At 40.8% G+C, this 27649-nt stretch overlaps 1 protein-coding gene across 4 annotated transcripts in view; it reads right to left on the reverse strand.

The window, feature by feature from the left end:
* Positions 1-7721: 7721 nt before the first annotated feature.
* Positions 7722-27649, reverse strand: part of LOC102305866 (receptor-type tyrosine-protein phosphatase U) — a 186295-nt gene continuing 166367 nt past the window's right edge. For 2 of the 4 annotated variants that reach the window (XM_005943759.3, XM_005943760.3), the window contains 7 exons: positions 26278-26413; positions 25446-25595; positions 22275-22589; positions 19687-19812; positions 17664-17821; positions 11497-11632; positions 7724-11391 (listed from right to left, as the gene is read on the reverse strand). In XM_005943759.3, the coding sequence (XP_005943821.1) occupies positions 11329-11391; positions 11497-11632; positions 17664-17821; positions 19687-19812; positions 22275-22589; positions 25446-25595; positions 26278-26413 (1084 nt within the window). In that variant the 3' untranslated portion in view covers positions 7724-11328. Of the gene's footprint in view, positions 11392-11496; positions 11633-17663; positions 17822-19686; positions 19813-22274; positions 22590-25445; positions 25596-26277; positions 26414-27649 lie in introns of all 4 variants that reach the window. The other 2 variants (XM_005943757.3, XM_005943758.3) reach the window with 2 other exon arrangements.

The raw sequence follows: 27649 nt of genomic DNA on the forward strand, positions 1-27649 counted from the left end.
ACAATGTGAGGGGAAAACTAGTGGCTGAAATAAAGTGTATTTATCATAGAATGACAACTAGCCTCATGTTCCCTGATAGACAGAGAAGAAGGTATATTACAGCTGTAGGCTGTGACTGCTCCTGCGTGAACTATATGGCGTTTTATTGCAGAGCGGGAAATTGCAAGTGCCAGGGAACAGAAGTGAGTGACATCAAGGAGGATAGTATGGTAAGGGAGCATGTAAAGCGCATCCTCATTTCACTTCCAGGCTTATGCTCTCCTACTCCCTGATCACAGAACAGCAAAGGCTGATGGGAGAGCGGATGGGTGGAGGGGAATGTGATTTGAGGGCATCGAGAAGCGGAACTGACAGAGACGGATTCACTGTGGCCCAAGCATGGAATTGCTTTTCCTTTCCCCTGGAACTGAGCTGGAAGTGTCTGCGGCTGCAAACAATCTCTAAGCAGGAGCTTTCACAAAGCCCAAGAGCCAGAACCATGAAAGCTCAGAGGCAGGTGAGAAAAACGCTGAACTATTTAGAACAAGAAAACGGGCAAAGTCAGCTTGAGTGCCCAGAAACTGTTGCATCAACACAAAGTTGTAATAACAAGATACTGTATGTTTTCCATCTTACAACATTGAGTGAAAAACGTGCGTTTGTTCACACAGTACGTGTCTGTGCATTTAAAGTGCAGACTATGTGTACAAAACCCTTCTTGTTGCTTATATGAGAGGAACAGAGTTCATGTGTCCACTGCTGTCGTGCTGCACAGCTAATTAGACAGGTGTTACAGAGCCCCAGGATACAGATAGGAAGACATGGGAGCATTTCACTCTCTCAGTTTGACACAACAGAGAAGGTGTTCTGTTCAATTTACACCTTAACCTGAGAGGAATTCCACGCAGAGTTTGGTCAGGTATCCTAAAAACTCAAGGTTTGCAAGCAGTTTTATTTGAAGACATACCTCCGTTCCTAACCACAGTCACTGCTGATACCGTCGTTATGACCGTATTAAATGAAAACCCTATCATCGTACTCCACACTGCACTGAGCCACAAGATGAGATGTTGCAATGAAATGCATCATTAGAACCTATGTGCATTAGCTTAAAAACTACAGATTAAACTCCTGGTTTCTTCTAATGGTCCAAAGTCTCAGAGTTAACATTTGCTCTAAAGAGATCACATGAGCCCCTGGTGTTTCACCTCTAATGGTGCATGTCTGGGAGGACACTGGGCATTGGACTGAGATCCTCATTGTTACAAAACCTGCTTTTAACATTACTTCTCTTTTGCACTGCTTCTCCTCGGGTCAACAATGTTGTCAGGGTCTTTTATCACGCGAAGACAGGCTGGGGCAACCAATAAGCAAACTGAGCCACAGTCTAAACCACTGAAGATGTGAGAGACTTTTAAACTCTCAAACAACCAAGTTTGTCCATGCTGGAAATGTCATTCATGTGACTGAAACACAGGCAGGATTATTCGAGCTTCTACTGGCCTACAGGAGTGAGTTTTCCTATGTCTGCATGCATTTAACGTGCATCTGGAGCAGATAATAAAAGAAGTGAAAGCAACAAACATCTACAATGAACAAGAAATTAATACATTCACAGATATGTTGTCCTCCTCAAATGTTGCTTGCACAGCTCAGCGTGGCCACAAGGGATGTCTACTGAACCAAAGACAAGAGAGTAACAATAACTGGCATCCAGTAGATATGACAAGGAGGTTGCTAGCTATTCTTCCATCTCTAATGTAAGCATTGCATTTGGCCATTCACGGTAATTACGGTCAGTTGTTGCCACTTTAGAGACACATGTCAAGCTCAATGCAATATGCAACATGGTTCAATGTGTTCGTGTTTTTCTGCTCATTCCAGCAGATTAACATCAAATATGGAGTTAGAATGCCACGGTGCATCAGTGAACTCAGTCTTTAAATAACAATGCCTTAGCACAAAGGCAAAGTCCAGTTAGTCGTCCACACCTAGCAGAGTGTGACTTTTCTTTTCTGCGTGTGTGCTCTCTCTGTCGCGCTTCTGAAACCTTCTTCATCCACTCTTAAAAAAAATTAAACGAAAAAGTAGAAATTGCTTTTCAGTAAATAGTGACAGCAAAATGGATTCGTGCCATGTTACAGGCGCTAAATCGGGATGTTTTGCATTGCTGGCAAAGCGTAATGTGATGCTGTGACAGGAGCAGAAAAGGCTGCCTGTTAACAGTATGTAGTTTAAAGGCAGACCTCACCGAGGACGCTGTTGTCGACGTTCTTTTGAGTGACACGGAAACATCAAATACAAGTTTCCACAATGAATGTCGTGACCTCGTCACCCCGGTCACACGGCAGAGCAGACAGCTGACAAGCGGGCAGGGGGAAAAAAAGCACCGCCCTACCCAACAAGCCCTCGATCAGCTGTCAGAAACTCACACCTCAAACAATCTCACCTGACACAAAACCGGTGAGATGCAGAGAGGATGAGGAAAGCACAAGAGGGCTAAAAAGTAAGGGAACAGATGGTGGGAGAGAAAGGTGAGGACGCTTAAAAAATAGACAAGAGGACAAAAAAGGAAATTGCAAGTGCATGAGTGAAATTGATAAAAGGCTGCAAAAGCTGATCATTTTTTTAAAAAGACAGAGTTAGATAGTCAAATGTAGTGAAACCGGGGCCATGCATTATTCTGTTATTATCCTGTCTGACGCAGTATCCAAAGATTTTTTTTTTCTTGAGATGCAGGCAAGCAGTCCAACCTGTGGAATGAAATATTAAAGAGCTCGTATCTGCATGCATGTAGATCCCTGGGTTCAGTCTACATGACATGACAGCATAATCCCCAGTGCTCTGAGGTTCAGGCACAGCATTAAACGAAGAAGCCATGCAGAGCGATGAAGAGAAATAGTTCTTCCCTTTAATTAGGTTTGAAGGTTGTGAAAGACCAGAACATGACACTGACAGTTACTCTCTGTGGGCAAAAGCCAAGACCTGGAGACCAATTTGTAGCCAAGTCATTCAGTACTACTGTCTTACTGACCTGCACAGGGATGGGAAGACGGTGGTAATAAGAGAAAAGCAAATTGTCAGATTTTATTAAATAAGCAATTTGTGCAAAATGTTCAACAAGTTTAAATAAAGTATTAACCCAACAACTGCTAAAAGTAATAGTTTCACTTTTGGAAATTATGCTTTTGATAGGGTTTGGATACTAATGGCAGCTAGCTAGCTTAGCTTAAGGACAGGATCTTTCTAAAAGTTTGGCTTTTACCAGAAGGCTGGAAATCAAAACTGCTTCATCTAAAAATATGACTGTTTATAGTTTTTAATTAACTATTATGTTATTTTGTTACCTTGCTTGCAGCAGTGACAGCATTACTTATTGCTAACAGTTAGCCGATTTCAGTTCGTGCATCGGGAGGAGGAATATAGCAGAGTGATTTTGAGTAGATTAGATATTGTCATTACTTTTTTAATGCGCAAAAGAATAAGAGTGTGACAGTAAAGTCCAAACTGCCTCCATGACAGCCGACAATTGCATTATTCTGCTTGCACAACTTTGGCTTTTTTGGCCAAGAACACAAAGTGATAAAATTGAGTGTATGCTGACCTCAAACCTGCAGCCAGAGCCTAAACTTCAAAAGGTCACAAAGGCATCGATGAGCAGTCAAGCTAACAGCATTGTGGCCTCCATTTCTGTTCATGCTTCTGTAGTAGAATCTCTGTGGTGATCGACAGAGTTGACATACTTTGGTTTTCAACTTTGCTTTACCTTCATACTCATCCAACTTGCAGACCACCACAGCAGATATTTTAAAAAGATTGAATGTGTGCAGATGCGTTGGACTGCAGCCTCAGATTTATAATGTCAGCTGGTAATTATGTGACAACGCATTTAAGATCAAGTTACACAGAAACATGAAAGTAATGTCAGTGTAACAAATTACTTTCTGCCTGGAGCAAAAAGTTACATTATACAAAAATTTACTTTAAAATAAGTTTGTTAGTTTTTTTACAAAAAAGGGGAACAAAGTAATGAGTAATAAATTACTTTTTTGACAACCCCAACACTGTTCTAGACAACATGTGCTTCATCTTTGTACAGAAAATACATAGTTATGTTTAACGTTTAGCTCAGTGTGTGTTTTTCTGTGTGTGTGTAATATACAGAAAACAATCCTCTCTATAAAAAAAGAGCATGCAGGCAGTGTGGGAGTGTGCAACTATTCTCCACAGGATAAGGTGCTAAATGAAATGTAGACATTGTGAATGACGCTACATAGGTGTGAAAGACAAAGTACTCTGGAAAGTAATAGCGTTCTGGGCCATGTTTCCATTCAGGATGCAGACAACATTTTTTCACATAGCATGGCATTACTCAGCCCTGGCAGAAAGAAGATCAGTTGCCGCTATGGGGCTTCGTGAACCGGTGAACGTAGGGCTCCAGGGATGACAGAGTGGGGGAGGACTGGGGTTAATGCGGCCTGCAGTCGGGGATGTCTGGTGTGGAACAGAGATGGGAGAGCAGAGGACAACTGTGTTCTCCCTGAGGTTAATATAGTATTATCAGCTGCACAACTGTCCTCTCATAGCCGCATCTATTTCAACAACTGCTGGAGGAAAGAAGGGGGCAGGAGGCGGGGGGATGAAGACAGAGAAAGATAAGAGAAGAAGCGACAAGAGAGAGAAGAAGGGCAAAAAAGGATGAGTGAGAAAAAAAACTTAGAAAACAAAGACAAAATAGATATTCTCAAGAGTGGACAGGAAAGTTTGAAGGCCTTGAAAGTTGATAACAGATTTAATTCTTCTCATATTATTTAATTTTAATGGCATAAAAAACACCATAAAACCCCAAAACAATAAAACGAAAACAAAACAAAAACACTAAGATGTCAAAAAATAGGAAGGTAGAAATCAAATCTAATCATTCTCAACGGGGGACATGTAATATGCAGGAGCTCCTGTGCCTGAATATGTTTTATAACTTAAAAGCAATAAAAGGTAATTCCATACTTTATTGACTTGAGTATACTCCCAGTGTTTGTTCCCTGCCTTTAGATGAAATCACAAAGACTCCTGCTCTTTCTTTAAGTTTGTCAAGGATCACAATGGAGTATGATTGATGCTAGTCGTCGCTTGTGGCCCCATTTTTCTGCTCTAAATAAACTGAAGGATAAATCCAGTTGCTAAGCCAGTCCCTCTAAGGGCTGACCTTTTGATAAGCTCATCTCTCAAATTTATGGCAGCTCGGAGAAGCATTATTGCCACAACCTAGAAATGGCTCATGTTGACATAAGATCGTTTACAAGCTTCTCCCCAGAAACCTCAAGGCTCAACATCTCTATGTGTGTACTAACAACGAGAGATTATCCTTGGAGCAAAATAACTTCAGCCTCTGCTTCACCTGAGATTGTGTTGTTATCGAGAGAGTGCGCGGTGGCAGAGACGGATTTTGTGTACACAATCCTGATATTTCATCACCACAACTTCCCAAACTTTTTTTTTGTCTCTCTCTGGATTATCCAACTTCTCTATCGCCTGCCGTTTTCATTCCCCTCCTCCAGCTTAATTCAGCTGTTGAACTCAACCCCACAAATGACACAAGTCAGAGGATCCAAAGTTAAAGGTGGCCGGTGTTGGTGGTGGCGGCAAGCTACTGTTGTGCTACCCAACAGCGAAAGGCGAGCGTGATAAAGAGGAAAGGGACGGCTGAATCACTCATGTGTCCTCTGATTCTGGTTATCTGTCTCAGGCTCCTTGTTTGCTTGCATGATCCAGGCTGGAACCATCAGAAGCTTCCTCTCTTCCCCTTGTTCATGTCAACCATGACTTTCACTGAACTCGGAGCACACTGTTGAGATAAGGGCTCCAATCAGACTGACTGTGGCAATGGAACCGGTGAGAAAACATGGTGGACGGAGCCATCTGGCTGGCTCTTCTCGCTGTCCTCGCTCTGCTGAGCACAAAGCTGAACCACCTGTCTTGTCTGCTGCACTCTATAGCAGAAGCCGAGTACCACCAGGATGGTAGAACAAGATAGTGTGGATATGGTGTGTATTTGTTTAGTTGTGTGTTTATAGTATAAAAAAAATGCTCAGAAAGAGAAGAATGGCTTTACTCAGTGGATTGGACTTTGTTTAAGTCTCTATTGGTCCTAAGGAATCATATAATACATCCCCAGACATACACCAGATATTTATCCCACTTTCTAAAAGCCTGCAACTTTATTTTCATGCCATCTTCTCTATCGACTTATTGACTGAGGCTTGGGCAAGGTCACCCGCAGAAGCTTCTGTGACAATATTCTCCCAGAGAATATTGGATTTTATCTGCATCTATTAGCAAAGCATTTGGCATGAAAGAAGAATCATTAAACATTTAGTAAGATACACCACTGTGCTTTGAAGAATAGCATTCTGCCGATGTTAAAACCTGGATCATGTCTCTGTAGCTATTAGGCAACGAGTGAGCATGTTTTTGAGTCCCAGACATAGCTTCTTTTTACAGTTGCAAGACTGTAAAAGTCACAAAACTATGAATAATTTATATTTACTGTGCAAAAGGTCTTGCTTGGAAAATTGGAAATAGGTGCAGCAATTTACTGAAACATGCAACCATTTATGGAAATACAGTATATAAGGGGGGAAATGGGGTTTGTACAGTTGCAATGACCTTGAAAATCGATATATGATACGACCACCTTCATTCTATTGTTTTGAACCTTCACACGACCTTTACTATCTCAGACAAGCTTTCTTGTAGTTTAAGTAGTCTTCAGGAATACTTCATCAAATCTCTTGAAGGACACTGAAGCTATTCCTTGGATGTTGGCTGCCTCGGTGCTCTCTGTCAAGATGATTTGGACTCTGTCTTTATAGGTATTAATAGAGTAATAACACTGCATTAACATTGTGTTTGGGATCGTTTTCATGCTGATAAATGACGTCACTGCCATCCAGATGCTTTTCTGATTGCATGCTGGATCTACGTTCCTTTTCGGCAACGAGTTTGGCAAGATTCCCAACACCAACGTTTGTAATACAGCCATACACCATGACAGAGCCTCTACCATGTTTTACTGATGGATGTAAACACTGACCTCCTCTGTATATGTTGATGATAATTTGAACCAAAAGTTTCAAATTTTACAATAAGACCTGTTGCTACTTATTTTCAGTGCAGCTCTTGTGTAATGTGGCATACTGCACCTGCTTCCCTTCCTTAAGAATGGATTTCTAATGAGCAGATGGATAAACTCAAGGACCTGATGCATACTCTGGTCTTTACTGGTATGCTGTAGATACTAAAGCTATCTGCTGCATATTGTTTATATGCTGTGGATAGTTTTTTAGCCATGCACCTTCTTCCTCTGTCCTCCATTTGTCCAGTTTTCTCACATTTTTAAGGACAAACTGAACACCATGCTTTTAACTAATAGCACGTTTCGAATCACCTTATAAGTGCAAATACATTTTTTTTTATATTATACGTTTATGTTAAACTCTGTTATATTTGGTGTAATACAAGGGTTGGACTAAAAATGAGTGAAAAGGCGGCCAACTTTAAAAGAAAACCTGAATGAATATTGCTTAAGACCACTTAAAAGTAACAGCTTGGCTCCTTGGAAGCAAAATATGAAAATATGAGGGGGACACTCAAGACTTTGCACAATATTGTATTGTCTATCCAAATACCTTGAAGTATATTTGTTTTAAAACTTCCATTAACAATAACATTAATCATACCTGATCAAATTACTAGATAATTTTTCGGCTTTCTCCGTTATATCAGCCAATAACAGAAGCTGTTGGAAGTCACAGCCGTTTTATAGAAAGATATCCGAGTGTATGTGGTGAGACTCAACAGGGAGACTGAGGAGAAGCCGACATCTATCGAGCCCATCAGTGACAGAATATAAGACAGGATGCTCCAAAGAGAGAGAAAAGACAAAGCCCTGTTGGATCCTGGCAAAGTGATAAGTGCCTTGACCACGACAGTCATTACACCATCAGAATTAAATGATAAGATTCCAATTACCAGCTAATTTAAACCGCCGGTCAAATATGAGAAATAAAAGATGGGAAAAAGGATTTTATGTTGTAATGGCTTTCTGCAGGTGAAAAGGGAAATTGAGAAAATCTTGCAGATATTAAATAGGGTGGTATAAATGACCTGCCTCCATAAAAATAGCTCATTGCCTCATTAATCTACAAGGTATTCCTGCCCTTTTCACCAACATGACTAGTGGAAAAGTACCAACTTAGGAATACTTTAATATACCGACGCACTCCTTTAAAGTTTGTTTTTGCAGCTTAATCAATCTATGAGAAAATAAAGGCAAGTCTGCACAGCCTACATTGTCCTCATCCGAACAGTAGGGGGTCTTGTACTCTAATTAATCTGACTAGTCTCTCTGCTGAAGACTGGATCAGTTTGCAGGACTGCTGCATTATTCAACGTAGCCACGGGGTAAGAGAGGAAGTCTGTGGTCTGGAGTCACCTTACTCTGAGCTAAGGAGCAAAGCAAGAGATGGAGAAAACGATGAGGAAAAGACATTGAAAGTAATGGAAAATGAGCAGGGTGTGGTGGAGGGGTATGATTAAAAGAGATAAGGAAAAGAAACAGGGTGAGGGATCAGAAAGGCGGGTCAGATCAAATGGTCAATGCGGTTCAAGGTGACGGGAAAATGTTAAAAGATCACATCCGCATGAGAAACCGCAGGTGGGTCAGAGGGGATATAGACAGAAAGTCCATCTTTTGCCATCAGGTCTGCGCTTCTGCTGACAATCCGATCATGAAACCACGTTGTGTGTTGGGGTTTTTCAGCCGTGTATGTATTTGGTACAGAACATCCAATAAAGGCTGCGACAACGTCTTTTTTCCCCCCATTGTTCATTTATTGTTAATCGTTGGTATCGCTCAAAAGAAAGATCTTTCTACCCCGATATACATCTCTCTTCTTATTTTCTTTCATTAAATACACACCATGTCCCCACAAATACAATGATCAAAAACACAGTAGTCATGTACTGTTGGTTCATACAGAAAACAACAAGTGAAATCAAACATCCTGTGTTGGCAGTTGTCACTCAGAAATAGTCATAATAAAAAGCTTTGGAATGGTAAAAGTATAATGCACTCACAGTCGTGGCTAAAGGTTGAAACAAATCATATGGATCGGGTTATTCTGAAATCACTGAAATGAAATGCAAAGCTTAACGAGCGCCCGAACACGCCTCATGAGCCGCTTCGCTCGCAGCGCTGGGATGAACGCTCGTCGTTAAAAGTTCTGACAAAAACTCACAAAATGCTCATTTACAGCAACATTCAGCTTTATGGTTATGTTGTGGTTACTTACTATACGTCTTTACTCTGGGCAAACATATAATATATTATTCACATAACATAATATACATCTGTATATACATATTCCTTCCACCCTTAACAAAAAAAGTGTCCAGGCACTTCCTTCAGCAATCTTTTGCCAGATCACTGACTACAATGTAGCTACCTCATTCTTCCTCCTCATCACAAACAAGCTGCTCTATTTGAGAATCTGTGGGAGTCTGGTGATGTTTGTATACTGTTATATTGCTCACATATTCTGGTTATCCCACCTGAACCAGAGTGTGAGCTGCAAACTAGCAGCAGGGTTGCCTTTCTCAGCTTCTGCAGGCTTCAAGCTGTCTCTCCTTGTTCATTAGGATATGTCCTGGAGTGATACCTTTACCACCCTCCCTGAAAACCTCTACTTAAAGGAGTCTCGGGAAATGTGTTGGCGCATAACATATTTTAAAAGGCCTATGTTTTAAAATATCTCTAATGGAGCTTATTAGAGATATTTTTGTGGCTATAACGCAAAAGTGATTTTAAAAAAAACAAAATCTCTTCCTCTGTGTAATGGGGTCTTTGCAAGAGCATGTTTCAAAGTTGTCTCTGATCATTATGTGTATCACAAATCCCAACCTGACTGCTTCTTACATTGATTCAGGCATGAAGAGTTCCAGTGCTCTCCAGGCCCTGGCCAACAGCTGAAAAAGAGTGGATTTTGTTTATCCATCAACTCTGCGGTAAGTCAGCAGCAGGGTATGTGGCCAACAGCTTCTTACTTTTACTACTTTTTTAAAATCACATTTCTGCAATCAAAAAAATATGTTCAGCAATGAGCGGTGACCCAAGATAGCACTCCCACCATCTACCCCATCTTAGTGCCCCCTACCCCCAGTTTTCTTTTTGCTTTTCTTAGACTTTTTTTGTTTTTACAGCACAACCAAACGCCTCGGACAATGAATGAGTAGAAGAGGTGCAGACTGAGACCTGTGTGACCGCACCAGTTCAGACACTTCACCACAGCATTAATGGCGCATCATTTTTCACACCAACACTGTGGCATCTCGATGCCTTTCAAACAGCTTTCGCCATCCTCTCCTTTTGCTGTCTCTGGTGAGTATAAAGTACAAACAATCACTTCGGAGCGAGAACATTAGCTGATGCAGTACATAGTGTTTGTTTGTAGGCATATATCAAGATGAAGCAGTAGAACAAAGCAAAGTCAGTCAGTGGGATTGGCACCGTGACAGTAACGAGACAGGAATCTCCCTCGGTGGCACCAGGCTCAGTGCCAGTAACGCCCACCTGTAGCACACATGGTAATCCAGCACAAACATTATGGGAAAATACAACACATTGCACTACTGTACAGTTTCTGCATCAATACTGTTGAATACTGGGCTGGTCTGCTTTACAATGTAGGTCTCTTAAAATCTCTTGTTCTTGTTTTCTACCCCAGGTGAAAAACTTTATCGATTTATTTGGTGGTTTCAATAAATCTGTCCTATCATTAGAGAATAAGGCAGTTTATGGTATGGTAGATAAGTCATGCCACGAGCACAGTGGACCGTTATTTTATGTAGCTCTTCCACGTTTAAATAATGCTGCTGTAACTCCAGAATTAGATCCAGCGTCTTCGGTTTGTACGAATGAAATGATGAAACACAGCCAAGGTGACCCTTGCTTTGAAGAGACAGGTCCACATTGCAGCTCCAAATATTGTTTTGCTGCTACAGAAACCCTTAGCACATACAAGATGTAGTCCAAGAGGCAAATAGGACCGAGAAAAGCACAAAAAAAAAAATATCAAAAGAGATAAACATCACCAACAAGGAGGAAATCACAGCTGTACATTAAAGGTTAAAAGTCAGAACCTTGACCATATTTTTTTTCTTTGCTCTCCTTCCTCTGCAGTCCTTTCAAAGCCAACTTCACAGGTCCAAACATTTAAGTAGAGGGGGGGTCACCGGGTGACCTTTGTCTCCAGCGTGTGGGAATTTGCTGCTGTCGTAAACGTTTAGTTGCTATCTGCCTTCAAAGCAGTCCAAGTACTCCAGGACAAGGTCATAGCAAAATCGATACTGGTCCTAAAGAAACAAAAAGGAAAAACACAAAACTAGAGTCAAAAATCTCAAATGTATTGAATTTTGGGTTTTTTCAACGAATTTACAGACTAGACTAAACTTCCATACCAGAGACTCGACCATGTTGGGTTTGCAGTTGCGTAGAGTTTTGACAGCATAGAATACGTCTACCATGTTCTGATACTGGATCATCTCGATGAGGATGTTGCAGGCACAGAAGGTCCCACTACGGCCACCACCATTGCTGTGGAAGAGAATACATTGTCTAATAACTATTACACAGTACAGGCATAAATCAATGCTGCTACTGTACCTATCCAAAGGTATTCATGTGTATATGGACAGTACTCAATGCTCTCTGCCAGATCTGTTCAATCGTTTCATGATTTGGACTAGTTAGAGAAGTTACACAATGCAAACACTGCAGATACTAAGGTAATGAGAGATGATGAACACATGGATCCTTTGCTGCTCATTCCTCCTTTTGAAAGGCAAAGCCATGAATGTACACAAGCAGCACAGCAGCCCTCTCTGGCTGCGCTGATTAAAGCTGTGCTTGTGGATATGGTTAATGTTCAGATGTTACATTTATGGTTCAGTCCATAGTGCTATGGATAGATGCTGCTGTAACTCCTCTTTACTGCTCTAATGGACATTACCCAGAAAGCTCTGCTACAGTTTATGTCAGAGATAACAGTATCAATTTTAGAGACTTCAGTGCAATAGCACAAGCAATCATAAAGAGTCAAAGCCGGACAAAACAAACCAAAAACAAGAAGCATCTGACAAAAAGCATAACCAGGCTAATCTACAGCAGTGTTTCCTTTCTTCCATTTATCTATTCATCTTCTACAGCTTATCCAGGGTCGGGTCACAGCCAAGTCCAGACCTCCTTCTCCAACTTCGCCAACTCCTCCAGCTTATCCAGTCAACGTAAAGACGTAAACACCCTGACAAGCTGAAGATGCAAACTCGCCACATGTTCCGGGCCTATCCAGAAAACCCAGCCAAGGAAACATCCTAATCAGATGCCTGAGCCACCTCGTTTGGATCAGCTCTACTCTGAGTTCCTCTTCTGAGCACAGCCACCGTTTGAAGAAAGGGTTTGTTTCTGCAGTGTCATTCTTTCTGTCATCACTCAGAACTTTGTGATAAGAGGTGAACATAGGGATGTAGAATAACCAGTAAATTGATAGCGATGTTTTTATAGACGTGTCAGCATCACTGCAGATGCTGCACCAGTCTGTCTGTTCACTCTTTCACTCCCCTCCCCTAACTCATAAACAAAAGCAGCTTGTCCCTCAGACTAGAAGGTGCTAATGGTCATTCTGACCACTGCACAACTGTGAGCTGCTCCAGTGCAAGCAGGAAGTCACCACCTGGTGATGGCAAAGGAACCACATCATCTGCAAAAAACTGCGATAAGACTGGAGGAGTGACATCCTTCTAGCACTTGGCTCCACCTAGAAATTCTGTCCGTAAAGATCACAAACAGAATCAGCCTTGCCCACCATCCACCAGGGAAAAGTCTGACTTATTGCCGGCAACGATAACCAGGTTCTTACTGTAGTTGACATGAACCGAAAGGCATGTAACAATGTGACAGTAAGCGGTCAAATGCCTTCTCCAAGTCCACAAACCACATGTACACTGGCGGCTCAAACACCCAAACATACTGAAATATTCTTAAGAGGATAAAGAGCTGGTCCAGCGTTCCACAGCCAGGATGAAAACCACATTGTTCTTCCTTAATCCGAGGCTTGACCAACACAGAGTTATCATAGTTTTGTAGTTTTTAGTTTGTTTTTATTTTTATTTCATTTTCAGTTTAGGTACAGTTAGTTTTTAGAGCTGATTCTCTTATTTCAGTTTAGTTTTTCAGTTTTTATTAGTTTCAGTCTTTTAAATTATTATTGCATGAAAGGCATTTGTCTGAGGTAAGAGTTAGGAAAATCATAACTGGTATTACAAAAACAAAAAATCCTTTTTGAAAGCAGTTGACTCCATGTCTTGTCGACATCCAAAGTCTCAATAAGCACATCTATCTATGACTCATCAGGCAAAACTAACAAATATTCCAACTCATCATATAACCTCCATTTTATTTAGTTTTTGTTTTTTTCCATTTTTCAAAGTCTAGTTTTTATTTTACTGAAATATTTTTTCACATCTGGTTTCAGTTTTTAGTTTAGTTTTAGTTACCTATTATAATGTTGGACCAACTGGCACATTTATTCTCAATCTAGCGTTTCCCAGGGTGTGAACATCACCCTCGAAGTAAACCTCACGGCTTTTGCATGCAGCACACATTTCAGTTTTCCTCTACTTGGACGCTCACAGCTGACCTATAGAGGAAGTTCAGTGCAATGCTTATAAAAATGCACGGCATCAATGACTCTGTCGAGGCAGTACAAAAGATTATAATATAAAACACAGTGTTGATAATATCCAAGGATGGTTTGGGGTTGCCTCTGGCACAAAACAAGTGCAGGCTAAAAACTGTCTGAGATGGTAAGAGCTGGCCACTCATGTGCCTGCTGTGCTGCCCTGTTACTAATGTCGTGATAATGAAGATCCAAAGATCCTTCAGTACATACATGACCACCAACACAATCGCAGTGTCGGCTCATGCAATCATTTAATGATCCCAGCAGCTGTCTCAATTAATACTAGCTGCTGATGGTAAGACGACTGGTTGATTTAGTTCATCAAGATATTATTTCTTTCTCCAAAAGGTACAGATTGTTCCTGAGCACAGGTAAAGGTGCCTGTGGTCAAAGCAGCCGCAGTCTATTTATAATACATACTATATCATACAATATATGGTCCAGAGGGAATGGAAAAACTTAATTAAAGTTAATGCAAGCTGACGAGTGTGAGGAGAAAATAACAAATGGGCAGACAAACTGTCAACACAGAAATTTCTACCATGACCCTTCTGGGGCTGTGTAACATTACCATTGCATAATCCTGATATTTAGTAGCTGTTAGCAGTTTCGTGTAATATTTTATTTGAGTTAATAAAAAAGCTAAAGTTTGTTTTTCTTGTGTCAAAGAAAAGAAACATAATACTAAATAACAGTTTTATAACCGTGTAACAGACTGGGTTGGAATCAGTAGTGAGCAAAGAATAGGTGGTTTGTGGGAAGAATGCAAGTCAGAGTTGCTTTGGGTCATCGTGGCTCAAGAGTTGGAAGTTCGCCTTGTAATCGGAAGGTTGCCGGTTCGAGCCCCGGCTTGGACAGTCTCGGTCGTTGTGTCCTTGGGCAAGACACTTCACCCGTTGCCTACTGGTGGTGGTCAGAGGGCCCGGTGGCGCCAGTGTCCGGCAGCCTCGCCTCTGTCAGTGCGCCCCAGGGTGGCTGTGGCTACAATGTAGCTTGCCATCACCAGTGTGTGCGTGAATGGGTGGCTGGTTGTGTAAAGCGCTTTGGGGTCCTTAGGGACTAGTAAAGCGCTATACAAATACAGGCCATTAACCATTTACCGTGGTGCAGTATTTTCTTTCTAAACTACCGGTTTATGTTAGGAGTAGGAGGCCCAAGTGAACGTAAAACATGAAATGAGAGCATTATCGAAGAAAAAAAAGAGGCTTCGTGGCTGTTTTCGCTCATGGGACACTACTGCATAATTTAACAAAGTGTATGCCATGAAATAAACATTTCTTGAAATGGAATATAAAAATTTGGCAAGTGATTGACAAAAAAAGTTCAAGCCTTCTTCATTAATGCATCAAATTAGTTTGATCCTTTGATATAATTTGCAATCTATAATATATATTTAGTCATGCTATTAGTGCAGCACTGTGTGCAGTCAAACTGACCACATTAGCTCAGACTGAAATACAGCACCAATAAATGGTTGGATATTTGTACATAAACATTTTTGATTCCCAAAAGGTATCTGATTGCCGTTGGTGGTCTACTTTTTCCCTTGCACCACTACGAGAGCGACATTTGTGATTCTGAGTGGAATGTTTCAACAGCTACCAAATGGATTGTCATTAAAGCAAGTGCCAACATTCAGGGTGCTTTTTTTCTTATCTGAAACCCTCAATAGGACAGTTTTAGTATATATAACATTTTCTAAGACTTTATATTTTGATGGTGATCACCCTCAAGTGCCCTGAGGCTACAGTTGTTGTGATTTGATGTTATATAAACAAAATTAAAATTGAACTGATCACGGCTGATGTTACTGGCTAAACATCAGGATCATAGGAAGAATAAAACATAGATGCTGTTTCCTGGTCAAATGCAGAAGTGCCTGAAAGGTTTTATTCCATCCAAAGAAACCAGAGGGCGATAGCTGTGGCTGCAAAATCTCTCCCAGTCTCTTAGAAGTTGAGGCAAAAACAGCTTTCTGACTCAGCCTCTTTACACACTTTACTGCTGATTTTATGGTTTCAGTCCCTCATTTTGTGTGTGACCCTCATTTCAGGTCACACACAAAAAACCCTCACTGGCTAACAAGCTTCCGTCACAAGTCTTCAGCCCCACTGAGTGTGCATTTTAACATTTTGCAACCAAGAAGGTAATGGTGGAAAAATCCATCTCAAGACTTCAAAATGGGACTTTAGAAACTATGGTGATGTCATTGTAGCTACATCCATTTTTCATACTGTCTGTGATCAGCATGTTAGCTTTATCACGGTGAACGTGCTAGCATGCTTAGACTGTTAGCACCGCTTTAGACTAATACCTTTATTATGAGTTTAATTAACATATGGTGGGCAGGGGGTGCATGTGCAGTACTGTACAGAAGATCCATCCCCCTTTCTTTGTATTATGCTACAGGAGCAGTGATTTCTTGAAAGATGCAAACATAGATTGAAATACAGTGCATGAAGCAAAAACAGAGTTTTTACAGGCAGCTTGAAAGTCAGTATTTGCTACGACCTCCTTTATTCTTTAACACAGCCTGAACTTTCTTGGGTAGCTTTCTTGTAATTTCTGTAAGTAGTCAGGAATAGTTCTCCAGGCATTTTGAAGAACATTCAAAGCTCTTCTTTGTGTTGATGTTGGCTGCCTTTTGTTCTGTTCTCCATCAAGATGATCCCACACTGGGATCATTTCCAGGCTGGAAAATTAAGCTAGCAACAAAGTGCTAAAACATACAATTTAAATCTGGCATATTGACTCTTGGCTGAGTTGTCACACATAACAGTCAGAAAAAAATAATTTATCTTACGAGACTACTTTAACAGATAACAAGATAAAAATCTGGATCCTTGGAAGCAAAATACAAGGAAATGATAGAAGGCTCTAGACTTTTCCACAGTACGGCATATATATATATTATCTATATGTACTCGTCTTATTTTTCCAGTATGAAATACATGTTTAACTGAATTCTGGAAAACAATAGTAGAGTGTAAGCAGAAAACAATCAGTAATCTGATGACCCTGTATCTGAATTCCTATCTATCTCATAAAAACAGCATTTGTTTAAATTGAAACACGATATGAATATAAAATATTTATACAACATAAGAAGAGCTATATGAGAAACACTGTAAGTGGTTTGAAATTGAGAAATAACACAATAGTGTGGCATTTTTGCCTTGTATACTCTCCCGGTCATCATAAATGTAAAACGCTATCAATAAGCTGATGAAGGACAAGCCACTTCCTCTCTCCTGAGACAAACGCAGCCAGGTGGGCCTGGGAGATTCTGCAGTGTATAGAAGCAATATTAAGGCAATCAATCGTCGTCAGTGCTCTGGCAGTGCTGGATTTAGTGTAGTGAGAACCATCGCATTCTGTATTAAGCTATAATTGATTTGATCTCCATAATCTCTTTCCTGGTTGTCGTGGGTAACACTGTGTGACAGCACTGAGTGATGTGCTTCTGGATGGGGGCGGTGGGGATGAGCGTGTGATGGGTTGGCAATGAGCTGGACGGCCCATTCATATTCATCAGCAGGGTGTGCTCTCCGGGGCTTTAGGACAACACAGACGCATATAACACCACTGACTTCACAGCACAGCATGGCGCAATTTGATTTTCTACAATATAAATACTGCCATGACAAATCACGCTGCATCTCACTGTGCCAAATCGCACATAACGACACAAAAACATGGCAAGAATCGGTCGCCAATTTTACATTTCCTATGTTTTTTCATATACTTTTGCGACATCTCCCACCAAGAAAACGGTGTCGGCTTAAAATGCAGTCTTCAACAGCAGCAAGAGCTTTTCAGAAATAAAATGGGCACATTACTGCCTTCTGTATCAATCTGCGTGACGCATGCTGCTAAAACATTACTCACAGGCAGTGCACAACTGTGCGTCCTTCTCCACACTCCCTTTGCCACTTGTGCACTTGAGCCAGCAGGTTGAGGAAAGCCTTCTTGGAGTCTGGAACGTCGCGATATGCCGACCAGCGCAGAAACTGGAACTGACACATCACCAGCTGGCCCTCTTGGAGCTTCAGATACAAGAGAAAGCACACAACACACATATCTGACACCATTGTTCTCTTTTGCTGAATATATGTATGCATGTGGCAAATAAATTGTTCTGGGTGTTTCTGTACATCTTGTGTGGTAGCCAGTTAGAAGCTACTTTTGAGTGCTCCCCAGGCTGTGTGTTGGCATTCGGCGCTGTGCTCACTCAGCAGCCTGACTTTGAGATATATGGGTCTGTGGGAGTAAGAGGGGCCCGCGCTGTGTCTGAAAGAGGTCCCTGTGTGTTCATAACCTTGTCCTGTAGAATCTCACCCAATACTTAAGGACCAGCGGAGAACTGTAAGTCATGCAAATTGGGCCGGCAAAGACACCGACGATGCATGGAGGAATTGCCTCAGTGGAAGCGGGATTTACACAGTGTGCTCTTTTTTGTACAAACCACATATCCGTACATATGCTTACAATGCACTTCCTTTGACTTTTACTCACTACCCTTGTATATCATTGTCAGGCAAAGGAAATCTACTCACTAATGCACAGAGAGGGGCTGAGTGAGGGAGAGGTGTGCGTTATTTTTGTGTGATTGTATTCCTTCCATGCTGTGTTAAGTTGCCCTCTCCCTGACTGTGATGTGCGCTGAGTAGAAAAGAGGTGCCATAGATAGAGAGGGGAATGACGGGGGCAGTCGACACAGGAGGTGAGGATGCCAATCAAGACAGGAAGTTCTGGGCACCGCTTGTCGTGCTGCTTTTAATGGCATAGGGGAAACGCCTTGCATACAGATTTCTTTAGTAATTGGTTGATTTTGATCCTGAGCAGAATGCAAGCATGTGCTTATGTAAATTCCTGAGCATAAAACAGGCATAACTACATATAAACAAACCAAACAGCCAACACAATGAAGTGAAAATGTTCTAGTCCTATATATAAAACACATTTGGGAATTCTCTTCAGCTGAGGAAAGACCACACTAACATTCCACTGTGCTTCCTCGACTATGACAGAACCACTGGTGCCTTCTTATTTTTTTTGTTTTTAGCCTATTTTCAGAGCTCTACCTAACGCTGCACTGTTTAAAAGGTGTGACGAGGTTTATGAGCAATTCAAAAGAAAATCTTCTTTGCTGCCGAAAGGAGTAGACGGCAACTGAAAATATGGCAGGCATCACAATGATGAAAGGTTCCTTTTTAGTATGCCAACACGCGCATAAGAGAGGGAAGACACCTATCTAGGTAATAACAAGAAGAAATTGAAAAAGCAAAAGACTGACCTTTATGGCATGCATGTCAATGGCTTCCTCTTGCATGTTTTTCACGAAAAAGAAAATTCTTATAATAAAAATCATTCTCATGGGAATGTTTGATGGAAGCACTGGGGGCTCTGGTTCAATTTTCTGGACTGCTGAATATCAAAAGAATGTCCTTTGTAGTACGTATAATAAAGTCTATGAATAAAACTTCTACTCATCTGCCATTGTGCTTGATACAAATTTCCTGGCTCTCGTATAGAGTGTATTTTCTTAAGGGGACTTATTTGACAAACTCTTCTGTCCCATGAGGCGTAAACTAGTGAAGTGTTGCCGTGTTTGCATTAGTAACGCAAAAGCGCACACTATACGGAAATACAGTCTCATGTGAAACCCCGAGTTTCAGTTTGCATCCATAAAGGATATTGTAGAAAATGGTAGATGTTTAAGATTTATCTAAACCACGTGTAATACTTCTCTAGATTTTCAGGTGCACGTTAGAGGTGACGGCTCTGAATGTACTGCAGGTAAAACCTCCCGCTCATACATTTCTAAAGCAGTTTAACTTAATATTTGGGAAATATCATCGAGCTCAATAAAATGTCCTGCGCTGGCTGTTTTGGGATGACAATGACTCACCCTCGTGACGTTCTTGACTCGAAATAGACGAGTTATGACGTCCTCGTCCGCTGACATAGACAGGAACTCCACTTCCATTGGCCCGTACTGCTGTAAACCAGGCTCCGGCCAGTACTGGACACATGGCTGCACAAACAACATTGGCAGAGACGAGTTCATTAGTGATTGAGCTTGAAAGAAAATGCATTTTTATGTAGCTGTGGCCATAATACTTGTTCTTAGACCTCTGGATTATCAATTGCTGCTGGTGTTTATTAAAATAAAAGCAGCCGTTGGGTTACTGTGTGTTTTCATGGAATTTAAAAAGCCACACTAGTGTTAGTTAGAGAAGTTAGAGAAGTATTGCGAAGGGAGAGACCTAATGTGCTTTGAGAGATTTCAACAAGAGGGAGACAGAGCACCGCAGCCCCGCAAATGAACTCTATAACAGAGTTTATAACAAGATCTTGCAGTGGACATCTTAAAGTGGCTATAACTCAATTTTCAGACAAGACCCCACGGGCCGAAAGAAACGAGATGAAAACTTTTTAAAGCGGAGTGGATGAAAAGTGGGATTGAATAGGATCATTGCGTTTGTTTTATTTTGTCTAGATTAGATAAGGTGCTGCAAAGAACAGCCATAAAAAACAGCACAGCACCTATTCTCCACTTAGCATGTGTAAACCAACAGTAAAGATGAAATATTCAGAACATTTATTATCATTTTAGCAATGCTCGTCACGGCTTTGGCGGTTATACTGATAGTTTAACGCTTGAGGACAGTTTTTACAAACTGCATTTGGTAGCTTTCACATTTAGTCATAAAAATAATAAGTATCTCTGTCTTAGCATATATATTTATAAATCCAGTATTGTTTGGGCTCTACTTTCTTCCTTCTTCAAATTTTTCCATCTTAGACCAAACGCCTGTTTTTCGAGGATCTGATGCACTGTAATACATATTTCACAAAGTTAATATTTAAAGACGGACTGAAAACCTTGTAAATCTAATGCCTAAAGGACAGAAAGGAGAATGCGTGAGCTATTATCTTCAGTGCCTTTGGCTTTTACAGGTGAACTCTGCAACTCACTCCTTATTCATGCCCATATTCATTATGCAAGACTGTAAATACAAGGTACTATGAGACTATACACAAGTACTTTAAATTGTCCTTCTAGCAGTACTAATAATAAATTGATGAAGGCCAGCGTTACTTTGTGTTGCAGACTTATGTATTTAAATTGTTTTTGACTCTTGTAGGCTGCATCCTTATTTTAGGACTGTTCTCACTTGTTTTGAATGCTTTTCCTTGGGCTACATTACTGGACTGCAAAGATTTCTTCTTCCTTTATTGCCAAACTGATGAGACCCAGTTGTACCTGTCCCGCAAGCTTAATTATTCAGCAACATCGTTCTCTCTGCACAACTATTTATGTGCCATTAAGGTCTGGAAGCTTGCCAATCTCCTTAAGCTTAATTCCAACAAAATGCAGTCAGGTTGTGCCAGCTTTTGGCTCTTTCACAGACTATGCGTTTCCTTCTGCTACAACTCGAGGAGTTACATTTGATCAGCTTCTCAGTCTGGTTTCCTATATTACTACCACAAGCTCATTAAATCCTGTTTCTTCCAGCTGACAAATGGCTTGAAGAGTGAAATCATTACTTTTCTTTAGGGACACAAAAGCAAACTACACGCTTCATGTTTGCTCGATGCTTATAATGATTTCTTATGTCGTAATCAGAAGAAACTATGTGAAAGATATGATTATGCATGACCACATGGAAAAGACAGGTCTGCTGGGGTAGAGAAATCCATAATAACTTTTCAGCATATTGTTGTCGTTGTTAATTAGCCTTCCGTGCTCCCCGTGGGTTCTGTTTTGAGACTTTAGAAAATGGCAATAACGTGTGGCAGTCACAGATCTTATCTTTTCAAATTCCATGACAGTTTATTTCTTTTTTTTTTTGCCTAATGTCATCTTAAGCCCTTATTCACCTGCTTCAACCACATGAAAAAGCTAGTGTTCAGGATTTAGCCTAGCAAAGACTTTAAAAGTCCTGAAGGCTAAAAAGGACAAGTAATGACCACTAATCTCATATTATGTTTCCACTAATTATTTTTAATATTGTTGGTTTAAAAATAATTTAAACCAAATTATTTTAAAAAAAATTATATGCTCATGAAAAAATGTGAGCTAGTTAAAAAAAAATCTAAGATGTGGCTGGAGGGTAATGCAAGCCTATTCTTCAGAGATGTATCTTGAGAAGGGAAGGAAAAACTGGGGCGAGCGTTATCTAGTCATGCCTTGAGATCAATGTGGTCAGGGATCAAAGCCCAACAAAATGGCATGAAAGAACTAATCCCGAGCACAGTAAGATACAGAAACTGTACAGGCGGGGGATGTCAGGGAAAGTCTCGAATAAACTTCATACAACCCCAAGACTGAGAGTAAAAACTTGCACAGCAAACAGTGGCTCCTCAGTGTGTGTGCGTGCTCGCGTGCGTGTGTGTGTGTGTGTCAGATCTCAAACGTTTTAAGACATCTCTCTCTTTTTTCAGTGTCAACAAATCAATGGCAATAAAAAGTACCTAACACTTTGACCTTACCCAGGCAGAGTTTGACTGATTTAGCTGGTTGAGCATGACCACTGCCGTGCAGCCGTAGTCAAAAACCAGCCGCCAAAAATCGGCCGTGGTGCCCGGCAGAGGGTGAGGGGTCACAATGAAAGCAGCCTGCCGGTGGAAGCTGTCAGCGAGAGCAGCGTTGATGTAATTGTTACTCTCCCCTTCTGTCGTGACCAGGAACGCAAGGGCGCGATCGGGCGGGAGGACATCCATGCTGCGGTTCTTCTCTCGGTTTCTGGGTAAGAGAGCAATGCTGCACTCCTCCACATCCACGTGGGGAGTCACAGAGTTCAGCGTCTGAAAATGGAAATGTGTAAGAGGCCAGGTGAGAGGAAGGTGAGGATAAAGTGAAATTTGAGAAACCATTTAAAAGTGGAATATGTGAGGGGTGATGAGGCACCGCAGAGGAGTCTGAGATCTTAGGAAAGAGAAGGAGGTAGAGGAAGTGAACGAGACAGGAGGAGGGAGGACTGGAAAAAAGAGAATACAAAAAGACCAATGATGGTAATTGGTTTAGTCTTTGATACACTGAGCATCAGCAAACTAACTTAAAAGGAATAAAGCATAAGATTGGCAAACTGCGTAACAAAGCTGAGTGCAATAAAACAAATAAAAAAGAAATGTTGCATACTAATTTTCCATAATGAATTTAATCATTATTACATTAAACAACTTGAAAAAAAATATTTGAATAATTAATGTATAGCATCAATAATAGATCTGTGACTTGCTGATCTCAGTGCTACCAATTGGCTGTTAGCCACAGGATGACAGAGTAAAAGGCAAACACAGCTCTTTGGTTGGTAGGGAGGCTTTTAGCATCAATGCCTGACAGAGAAGTTTACAGGATCAAAGCAGGGAGTGAAACACTTTTCTATATGAAAAGGTAACTGCTCCCTACATACATCCATCATAATTTATACAATATGCATATTTTATGAGGATTAAATGGCACAAAATCATAAGGAGAAGCGCAAGTCTTTTTCAGAAGCACTTTGAAATGCTAAGTCACAGTGTGTGCTGGTTGAGCAGCGAGCGGCAGAGGAAGGTGAATGAAGCAGGTAAAGCGTTTTGGAACACAGCTGGCTCTCCTGTCTCCTAATCAAAACCTAATAAAATCTTCTGAGAGCACATTCCTTTAAACCACTCGAGGGGACATAAGTGGCAAAGAATAACAATGGAAACTAACATCATGTTTCATGTACGCACACATACATTATAGATGCAAACACGCCACACAGAGATATCTATTAGTCTGTTCCTTTATGCGCTCTTTGTCGAACTGATGTGTGCGCTACAAAGAGCATCTTCGTCTCTGCATGCGTGTCTGTGTGTTTATTTGTTTTTCCCAAACAACCGTTCATCCTTTCTCCTTCATATCTGACAGGCGTGTTTGAAGTTGTTTGGATGAGCAGTTCACATATTTTGGTTAAAAGTTGACTGCATGTGAGATATTTATGGAACACCTGTGTGGTGTAGCTGCAATTACCGTGAATATATTCTCAACCTGTGGGAAACCACGCAGTGGAATCCAGGCACACTGAAAACACCTGCTAAAATAGTCATGTGAAAAAGAAAGTTTTCACGGGACAGTGCTGTCCGATGAAATGCTAACTGCACCTTCCTGTTTCTTTAAGAATTAAGAGGGTAAGTAGCAGCCGGGTGCTGCTAATCATCTGTAATTGGCTAATTGATCATCAACAATCGTGAGCACCTGTAAAAGCACATGTTTTGGCTCTTTGGTGCTCTGGAGGGTTTAAGTGTGTTAACACCTGGGATGTCCCCTCTTTCCGAGAAGCAGACATCCCAGGAAAATTCACCCTACGGTCAGACCGTGCAGTGCTCAGAGAAACTGTAAAAGATCCAAAAGCTGCTTCTCAGACTCTGCAGTCCTCAGCTAGCATGTTAAATGTTAAAGTTCATGACAGTACAATTAGAAAAAAACTGAACAAGTATGACTTGCTTGGAAATTACCTAAATTTGAGTTCCATCTGAACAAACCACAAGATTTCTGGAACAATGTCCTTTGGACAGACCAAAGTGGAGATGTTTGACTATAATGCACAGCACAACGGCACAAACACCTCATACTAACTGTCACAGATGGAGGTAGAGGTGATGATTTGGGCTTGTTCTGCAGCCACAGGAGCTGGGCGCCCTGCGGTCATTGAGTTGACCGTGAGCTCCTCTTTGTACTAACGTATTCTAGACTTAAATGTTAGGCAATTTATTTGACAGCCAACGCTTGGTTGAAACTGGATCATGCAACAGGACAATGATCTCAAACACAGCAGCAATTCTGTAACAGAATGGCCCAAAAAAAAATCAGGGTGTTGCAATGATCCAAGGTCCAAACTTCCGGCTGATTGATGGTTTGATTGCTGTGGATAAATGAATGCCTGTAAACCTCAATGAAATAAAGTAATCTTATAATGACGAGTGGACTAACAAAGTCATACAGAAAACAATTCAGCTTCATGTTATTGTTGCTGACGGTGCTTATTGAACCGTGAGATACACTATTTTCACATAACTAAAGTGGCCCAAATTTCTGTCTGTGATCGAGTTTTGTCTCCTCTCTCATGCTCATTTCTGTTTATTATCTGAGTTGTCTCTATGTTGGTCCTTTCTGTCTTCACTTTCACTTCACTCCCCCGAGAACATGGCTGGCTCTCCCTGAGCCTGCTGCAGCTGGAAGGACTGTTTGATCATTGGCGTGCTCTCTCGAATATTCTGGGGTCTTTACCTTACAATAAAAATCGCTTTGAGATGACTGTTGTTGTGAACTGGTGATATATGTTAAAAAAAAAGAACAAAAGAATTGAACTGAATTGAATCAACTGCCTGCAGGCGAGGGTGTTTAGGGAACACTGGTTACAGGGTCTGCAAGTAGCCTGAATGTGAGATGCTGAGAGAGCACTGGAGTTAAAGCATTGGCAGACAGCCTGAAACTCACAACCTGTGAGATACATTTATCTTACTTTCAGCTAAAGAAAAGTAAGTGCATGTCCGGTGGCTGTGCTACTATCTGAATATCAGCCAAACAATATTAACTAAATTGAGCAAACCAACACTACATAACTACAAATGACTTCTAACTTGTACACAGTGGATCATTATTATGGCTCATTCTGACTTTGCAGCAACACTGACCTGAAACTCCTCTCGAAGCTGAGAGGAATTACTCTGAGAATCCACTCGCAGCATCTCTTTGTAAGTGACAGCAAACTCATTCACCAGGATGGCCGTCTCTCCGCACAGACACGCCTCTAGAATAGCATCATGGATGAAGATATACTGCTCCTGAAAAGACAGCAGGTGACATAATTTAGTTCATCGTTCTGGCTTTTGAATAACACATCAAAATATGTTATCTGAAGGTTGTAAGCAACCAGATGCTAAACACTACAAATGACGCAGGTTAAAACAGAAGCAGGTGAGAAACGTAAGTAGTTGTAAATAAATAATCGAATAATAGTCAGAATGGGAGAAATCTTTCATAACCCGCCTTGTTCTGAATTAAACATGTGCTTTAATGTGAGTGGTGTATCAAGGCCGCTGGAGAATAAATAAATATTTATTTGTAAACAAACACATGCAGTGTGCATTTAATTAGTGCGCCCCTGCAAATAGCTACAAATGCAATAAACAGCCAAGTCAACGTTGGATTTACATAATAAGAGGTAAAAATGCAAATGATGTGCACATCAAAGAACAGCACGTGCCTACACAGCAAACTGACAAAGAGACAGTCTTTTCTCTAAAACTTTAGCCGTGACCTTTACATACATCTAGAAGTGGGAGTATGGAAATGTACCCCCCTCACTTTTTGAATTCCCAAACAACAGAAGGAAAAAAGGAATTTTTACAAGCTTGGCTTTTCTGGGGGGGTTTGAGAAGATTATATTAAGGATGGAGATGTCACCTGCTAAATATGTGACATGTGCAAGAAATTGGGATTTCCTGGCTGCACTGCTGTCCTCACCTCCGTTTGAATCATGTTGATACGTCGAGAGCAGAGGGTTTTGACGCAGTTGTAGATATCCACCACGCCCTCACACTCGGCCATGTCCAACATGACATCCAGCACAATGTAGCAGCCGGTGCGACCTGCCCCCGCACTGCAACGGAAAGACCATCTTTTATAAGGAATTGTGTCTTAAAACATTAAAGGTCTGTGCATAGGATATGAGGGACCCATTGGCACAAATGGAACATAATATAATCATTGTGTTATAAATAAGTAATCAATATTGTTTAAATGGCTAAGAATGTGACAGATCTGCCCAATCTTACATATTTACAAAATGCAAGTACATGGGTCAAAAGTTCTCATACACTCGTGGGCATGAATTTCATTGTAATTTGGGGCTTTTAATGAGCTGTTCTTTTTCCAGATGGGATTGACTGGACAGCATACATCTTTGGTGGCTTTAAAAAACAAGAAATGGCTGCTCAAGTTTGAATTTATTTTGGATTTTCTCTCATCTACACAGGGTCAAAGGTATACATATAGGCTGAAATATAGACATACTCCCCAAAATCTTTTAATTATTGGTGATTAAGATTTTAAGATGTCTCTAAACTTGCCTATTAACTACTCAGTAATGATCAGGATGGAGTACAACTCACATTATCTCTTTGCAGTATAAAAAGGATTTGTTTGAAAGGAGTTACTGTACTGGCTGATACTCAAAGCAATGGGAAAGTCTAAAGACCTCGGTGAAGATCTAAGAAGGTGAATTGTAGAGTTACGCAATTTGGAAAGTATTCTTAGAGCCATTTCTAAAAAACTGCATAATACAAGATCATCAGATCAAACAAGTTATTCGGATGTGTCACTACTTTACCCGGGTTTAGAAGAAGAAAGTTGCCACCCCAGAGGAGAGGAAGTTAGGATGTTCAGGAACAACTCAAACAATAAGACTCAAGCCTACATGAACCATGAACTGGAAACTGCTGGAAACTACAGTCAATGTCCACATTGAAACAAACTTGAAGAACTGTTAAGTTGTCAAACAAGAATGAAGCCTCTGCTTCAAAACTGTCACCTTCAAGCTCAACTGAAATTTCTGGCTGCCCACATGAACAAGCCGAAACCGGAGAAAGGTCTTATCGTCAGACGTTTATTGTCAGAACTATTAGTGGGGACGTATATATAAATATATTTGACCCTGTGAGCATCAGAGAAAATCCAAGATAAATTCAAACTTGCAACCTCAATTCTTGATTTTTAAAAACATTAAATATGTTTGCTGTACAATTCTTCCAACCCCGAAGAAAAAAAAGTTGAAAGAAATCCTTAAAAGCGCAAAATTACCATCACATTCATGCCCATGTTAGAGCGACACATAGAT

This window comes from Haplochromis burtoni, unplaced genomic scaffold (assembly GCF_018398535.1).
Source record: "Haplochromis burtoni strain Fernald_Lab_line unplaced genomic scaffold, NCSU_Asbu1 Contig_376, whole genome shotgun sequence".
NCBI classification, from domain to species: domain Eukaryota; kingdom Metazoa; phylum Chordata; class Actinopteri; order Cichliformes; family Cichlidae; genus Haplochromis; species Haplochromis burtoni.